The following is a 7,500-nucleotide window of genomic DNA, read 5'->3' as shown; positions in this document are numbered from 1 at the left end:
TCATTCATATGACTGTCATGACATTGATTTGCCGTCGTTGACGCTAACATTGAAAACAACATTTTTCTTTACGTTCTTGCCTACGTTTTCAGTAATATTTAGCAACTTTTTTGAAAGCCAACAAACACGAAAAGGAAGTAAACAAAAAAGAAAATGAAGCAAATTATCTTACATTTTAAAACTAGAGAGTTAAAGCCAGCTTTCTACGATTCACTTCCAAGTAAATCGTACCAGTATTGTTCGACGGGATTTTGAATAGAAATCACTAGCTTATTTTTAACTGGATTTGATTTTAATACGCAAATTATTAGAGGTGTGATGATTGCAATATGCCACTTCGCTAGCTCTAAATGGTGCACTTTGAAACAAAAATGAGGACAAAGAACGTTTTGGCCGGGATAAATATAATTTTCTGTGGCGTAATCAAACAATGCGCAAGGCCATATCTAAATATTAACAATAAACTATTGATAAGGTCAGAATAAATTAAATATTTGGCAAATTTGGAACTGAGGAACACTGTTTTCTGAGCCAAGAAATTTGATATTCTATTTACCCAAACAAGCACCACGAGAATTTGTTCCTCAATTTTGGAAGATGGATGAAACGGTTAATTAAAAAAACCGTGAAGAGAACTTATAGTTGCGTATAAAATGATGATGAAAGTAATATCCTAACGCTTTGCTTTCAAAGGAGAAAAGTGAATATTTTTTTATAGCGTGAACCCAAAAATGCTTTTTACGGTTCATGGTTGCACACAAGATAAATCATCCTCGAATGAGTCGGGCAGTGAGTGAGTGAAGCGAAAACGATACGGTCAAGTGAGCAAGGAGGGATGGTTATGGTATTCAGGAATTTATAGAAGAAAGGGATAAGGAAGGGTCGAATGAAGATCACCGAGAGATCAATAAATTTACATGGTAGCCCACCCCATCCGGCCATTGACGTAGTATAAGTACTTATACACGATTAAAATTCACATTCTGTCAGCTAGTGATATACAGAGTGTACTGCGCACGTTCAGTGTTTGTATTTCAAGCAGTATAATTGACCTTAGTAACTGCTCTTTTTGTCTACCAGCAAATCATAATGCTCTTTGAGCAACGTTTGCCACACAAACCGTGAGTAACATAACGTGAACTTGAAAACCTATCTCAAAAACAGTAGCGATACATCGCGACACTTTGCTTGAGTTGGTTTTTCCATAGTTAGGGTTACTATGTTTTTTCTAGCCGGTTTTAGTTCATGACATATTGGACATATCACGCACGTTTTCTTCAAATTTCAATGCTTAGTTAAATTAGGGTTTCAAAGTCGTGGGTCAATGCGTATGAAAGCGGCATTTGCATACTTTCCCATGCACAAATGCTGCAGTGACTGTTTCTTGCCGAAAAATATGTAATGGCGTGCAGGGTGCAGTGGAGATTTGTTGGAAGAGTTTGCAATCAAGTTATTACAGTTAATTGCATGTGTCATGGAAACTGAGCATATGTCCGTTGCTATTTGGTTGTATTGTTGCTTTTTCCCGTGGTCTGGATATTTTAATTGTGCCATTAATATTGCGGTGACTGAATACGGATGAATATTACCAATAATTGTTACATGGCGGTTTTGCTAAACGTGGGCACAAGCCCAATAAAATCTGTGAAGGCTTTACCAACTGAAGTATTTGGCATCCGTCGCCGAGTATCACTGATGGACTTGTCATTTTCAAAGCTCTCACTGAATATTCTAAGAGTTGATCATGCTCTTAATTCTAGTTTTTGGACAATGTGATAAAATGTCTTTCTCTGATTGTGCTAATTTCCGGTTGTGAGCTAACTGAATTGTTAATGAGATGTGATTCAGCAATGCTTTGTTCAGTATTTCACCCCAGTAACAGCTCAAGTGCTCTTCAACAAATTACTGCTATTCTGACGTCATTGTATTTAGTCTCGGTTCAAGTGACTTTATCGGAAGACAAAGTCGTTTACAAGCTTGAAAACTGATCATATCAACAACCGAGAGCCAATTTGAACATCAAGGACCTCGAGTCAAACGTAAAAACAAGAATGACATACTTTGCAGAAAGACCGAGAAGAGCGGCTCAATAATCAAACAATGTTCGTTTTTAATTTACCAAACCTTGGATTTTACTTTATATCAAATAATCATGGCCAGTAATGAAACTGTAGAATCAATTCTATCGTCGTCAAGTTTTACGAACTCCGCGGCAACTGCAACAGAAGGCGGTTACGTTGACAATCTCCCAGTATGGGTTCATCACTTCGGTTTTGCTTTGTATGTTATATTCCTTGTTTTGGTCTTCTTTGTCGACACTGCAATTTTGTTTGTGTTTTGTCGATTGAAAGAGTTGCGAAATATCACGAACAACTTACTTTGCAATATGGTGGCAGCGGACTTGTTGTTTGCGCTTCAAACTCCAGTAGAAGGTATATCTATTCTTCATGATATGTGGGAGTGGGGAAATGACCTTTGCAGGTTTCACCGTTTTTTGTTGCACACATTTTACAATGTTGTCATTTTGAGCCTGACTTTCGTCAGCATAGAAAGATACTTTGCAATATGTCAACCGATGCGTTTCAAGAAACATGAAGTAACATTCAGATGTAGGAGACTGATCGTTGTGGCATGGATCTCCTCAATGATTTTGTCTGTGCCTCAGCTGTTTCGCAGTTCGGTTCACACATTGAAAGGTAAACGTGTCTGTATGGAAGAGCGTCCTGAACATTTTTTAAAAGTTTTTCTTGCTTATCACGTTCCAATGTTTGTCGCCTTATATTTGTTGCCGATCTTGACCATGTGTTTCACTTACGTGAAGGTTTCCAAACAGCTCAACGACGTCGTAGGACGGTATCGCCAAAGATCTCGATTCGACATTTGCAGTGCTTTGAAAATGCGAAGAAACATCGTGAGAATGCTTTTGGTGGTGTTCCTGGTGTTTGTAGTCTGTCTCACGCCTCTTACGTTCTTGGAACTTTTGCACGTCACACCAGTTATCAAGCCGTATGATCCTTTTGGTGCTTTTGCTGTCTGTGTTGGCGCGTTAGCGTTTTCACATGCACTATTCAACCCTTTGGTGAGTTCATTTATGAGCAAGGAATTCAGGAAGGCCGCAAAAAGGGCGTTTAATTGTCCTAAGAAGCCTGAACTGTGCAAGTTCCAATACAAGGCGTCTAATAAAAATGATTAACTAAAACAAACGACGCTAGACGGTGTAAACAAGGGAAGCAAACCTGAGAAGGCCCCAGAACAAGATGACGATAGTTACAACAAGATAGCAGTATTGTCATTTGAAACTATAACAGAATCAACCGATGTGTCAAGTAAGGAGGACTAAATGAAGACGATTAATTAAGGGTTTACTCAGTTGCGAAGATGGTGTCTTGACTCTGTTGACTAACCAGCCATAACAGAACATTACACTACCACCACCCAGTCAGAGCGCCATTCACCATATCTCCGACTCCAGCAAACCTCGAGTTCTTCAACACCGAAGTGTAGTGAGATGGGGCCTTTTAAAAGTCTGCAGTTATCGTCCTTGTTTTAGACTGGTGACGCCGGGGTCTCACCGTTTGTAGATGTCACTGTAAAGGCTTACAACACCTTCTCCTCAATGTTTTTTAAACAATCTTACTTGATTTAAAGACGCCTTATTTTAGTTGCCGTGATTTCTTTATTTTAAATCAAATCATACGCGCCAGTGAAGTTTGTCAATTTTCACTTTGATTCGCCTAAGTTGCTGTTGAAAGCTTGGTCTTATCTCTTACAACTCTTTACTATGATGTCTTTAGAGATGTTGCTCCATACGGGGTAATTTCAAAATTAAAACTCGTGAAAAATTAGGTCATTTGGCTTCGTTCCATCCTCTTTTTCAAAGCCAAGAGCAAACTGTTGCTGTCATTCTCAGTGATTTTATAAAGTGTAGCTAACATCACCGTCATAAAAAACAGGTTTGACTAGCTTGTGAAGAACAAACTGACTTTACGTTACATGTCAAAAGACTGAATGCGGGCAGATTTAGAACTAAAGCGACTGCGCAAATGTTAGCATAAGAAGTTTATACAAATCAGAGGTACTATGATCATTTAAATATCTTTATTCGCGATCATCGCCTCAAGGAAGTTACAAACTATAAATATCTTGGTGTCTACGTCGATAATACCTCGGCTTGGAAAGAGTATCTTTCATATATGCAAAAAAGAACGTATCCAAAAATCCGTCTTGTAAACAGACTTTCTAGTTTCCTGACTAGACGCGTCCTATTGAAGATCTATAAACAAACGATACTACCAATCTTTGATTAGGGATGTTCTGTTTGGATGCAATGTTCAAATTCAATGATAGCCTAGAAAGGCTCCAAAATCAGGTTATGCGCACCATACTCAAAGCTAACAGGACTTCATGCACTCAGAGTACGAGATCTAAATTGGGACTCTTAACATTAAAAAATCGAAGGCGTTTTCTGAGATTCAGTTGGTCTATAAAATCATCAACGACTATAACTGTCCAAACCAACTAAAAGGCTATCTTCCTCGGCGATCAAGTCTGCACGGGAGAGATCTCAGAGAAAACTACGCTACATTTACCAAAAGCAAATACAACAGTTGGACAAAAAAATGTCAATATGCTGCAGCGAAGGATTGGAACGATTTACCAAAATCGATAAGATCAATTACAACCTTTTCATCATTCAAAGCAGCCTTATGCACCTATCAATGTAAACCCCGTGGGGGGGGGGGGGGGGGGGCGGGCAAGGGGTGGGGATTTGACCAAGGAGCAAAAATTCTGGTCAATTTCCCAAAGGTGGGGCAGCATACGTTCATCAAAATGTAGTAAGAAATCCCCACCCAGGGGCAAAATACCAATTAAAAGACAAGCTATGCATACCTTTAATAACTTTAATGACTTAAACTTGGTATGAATCTCGCAAACTTGATTTATCAACCTATCTCCCTTATGAGACAACATGATGTGTCACGTACATTCACTTCAAAGTAGGAACGTCCTAAAAACATTTTTTAATAGACTAGATGGCCTATGAAGTAGCAGATAAACATCGATAAAAAACTCACTTTCTCCGAAACCCACGCCATTCCAAAGCCAATAAAGACGATGCCAGGTAACCACGCTTTATCTTGGTCCCAGTCTCTCTGCCGACCCCCGACCAAAGGTACTCGATCAAACCTCCCACGGAGGAGATGGATTTCGCCGTCAAATCCCCACCCCTTGCCCGCCCGTCCCCCCCCCCCCCCCCCAAAGGGGTTTACATTGATAGGTGCATTATACAGTTTTTTGCTAAAATCGGACAGATTAAGTCATATATGCACGGTAAATTAAATAGTATTTCTTATTGCTATCCTTTTTGATCTGTTAAGATAATATTTAAATAGTTGATTTTGATTGTATGTGATATGATTCTATTTTACCCGTTATTACATTCATTTAGAAATCACTGCTGATCCTTGCAATCTGATTGGCTCTTAGCAGTGCGATTTATTCCCAAATCGCACTATATTTTGCTCTAAATCGCACCTATTTCCCCAGCCAATGAGAAAGGAACACTAAATAAAAACAAAACAGCCAATCAGATTTCAAGGATTGTTTAAGGTAACCAATCAAATTGCAGGAAAAGAAGACACGTATGATTTCAGACCAAAGTGCACTCTACTCACTTCAATTACCATTATTTATTATAATTTTTATGTAGTTCAGAAATATTTTTATCTGCTGATGTATTAATACCAGTTTGTTTTTAACAAAAATACATTTTTAGCAGTATAAATAAAGTTATTATTATTATTATTATTATTATTATTATTATTATTATCGCATTTCATAAGAACTTAAGACAGCTACATAAAATATCAACAAGTGAATGCGTCTGTTTTTGTTTCTTGTTCTTGTGTTTTGCTGAAGGTAAAGCAAACCGAACTGATATTGATAGTTAATTTATCTGAAAAGTAAAGATCAACGGCGGACTTGTTTTTCGTTAACTGAAAGCCCAAATTAATTTCTGTCAATCGTTTTATGGTTAATGAACAGAATCAGAAAATGTTGCTGTTGTCTACATAGAAAAACGCGTCTTCGTTTTTTGAGATTGTCCGATCAGATCTGCTCGAAGCAGGTGAAAGGAGAGACGAGTTGCATGAAGGAATACACCTTATTCCAAAATGGCCGCTATTTAAATATTCTTTTGTTTTTATTCAAGTAAGCCCTTGCTGCCTCGTTCTTAAGCTTAAAATTCAAAAGAATATTTTATCTTGAACGAGGCAACAAGGGCCAATTTGTACCCGCATAAATCAGCGGCCATTTTAGAATAAGATGTATCGCAGTTTATGCTTACGGAACTGACTCTTATAGAGTGAGATAAGGGCACGGTTGTCGAAAACTGACCTGAAAACAGCATAAGGATTGTTTACACCGTTTAGATACTAATGAGTTTCCCTTTTGGAATCTCATATCGGTTGTTTAGGAGAGTTTTGTGATCCAGTGGAAGGACGAGACATGAAAACCGCCCGATGCAAACTGAGCCACGCGCATCTTAACAAAATTAACGCAGTGGCATGCAAAGGAATTAGGCTCGATTTTCCACCGCTCGTTTTCGGGAATGAGCCCTGGCTCATTTCCCGAAACAGCGGCTGGTAATCGAGCCCAGCATGCATTTCGTATTCTTCACTTTATTCTATTTATTCATTCAATTATTTCTTTTATTTATCTATTTTATTTCATTTATTTATTGCTTGGCGCAGTGGTGAGAGCACTCGCCTGCCACCAATGTGGCGCGGGTTCGATTCACGGTACCGGCATCATGTGGGTTAAGTTTGTTGGTGGTTCTTTCCTCGCTCCGAGAGGTTTTTCTCCGGGTACTCCGGTTTTCCCCGGCTTTCCCCCAGAAAAACCTACACTGCCAAATTCCAATTCGATCCGGAATGGACGGACACATGTTGAACGGGCTCCTGAGCACTCTTAAGGTGTTTGGTGAGTAAGACATCGATAAAGCGATTAGTGTTTGTAATTGTATTAGTATTGGCATTAGCATCAAAGGCTCTGGTTCGATTCCCGGTCCCGGCGTCATTATGTGGATTAAGTTTGTTGTTCGTTCTTTCCTTGCTCCTAGAGGGTTTTCTCCGGGTACTCCGGTTTTCCCCTCTCCTCAAAAATTCCAATTTGATCCCGAATGCACGGACGCATGTTGAACGAGCTCTTCAGTGAGGGATCTTAGGGTGTTCAGTGGGCAAACAACAACTTAAATTTTTTTCACCATTCGCCATATACTAAGATTCTAAAGAACAAGAGCACTTTCTTTCAAGGAACACAAGACTTTACGCGACGTGAACATTTAGTCACATATCAACTCTCCTAAATATTTGACTTCACAGTTCTGACTTGCAAATAACAAGATTTAAGAATAACACGCCCTACCCACACTTTTCAAACTTCGCCTCACGACAGCGTCTAAACCTCTTGAGCTGGAAAAACGTAATATCACCACTTCCA

The 7,500-nt window shown here is 39.0% G+C and overlaps 1 protein-coding gene across 1 annotated transcript; it reads left to right on the top strand.

Moving 5' to 3' along the window:
- Nucleotides 1-1,064: 1,064 nt before the first annotated feature.
- LOC138026197 (substance-P receptor-like) lies at nucleotides 1,065-3,891 on the top strand. The gene has a single exon (XM_068873431.1). The coding sequence runs from the start codon at nucleotides 2,153-2,155 to the stop codon at nucleotides 3,191-3,193; it is 1,041 nt and encodes a 346-aa protein (XP_068729532.1). The 5' UTR covers nucleotides 1,065-2,152; the 3' UTR covers nucleotides 3,194-3,891.
- Nucleotides 3,892-7,500: the final 3,609 nt, after the last annotated feature.

Source organism: Montipora capricornis, chromosome 12 (assembly GCF_036669925.1).
Source record: "Montipora capricornis isolate CH-2021 chromosome 12, ASM3666992v2, whole genome shotgun sequence".
In the NCBI taxonomy this organism is placed as follows: domain Eukaryota; kingdom Metazoa; phylum Cnidaria; class Anthozoa; order Scleractinia; family Acroporidae; genus Montipora; species Montipora capricornis.
The sequence above is the reverse complement of the archived record's forward strand: the minus strand, read 5'-3'. Positions and strand labels throughout refer to the sequence as shown.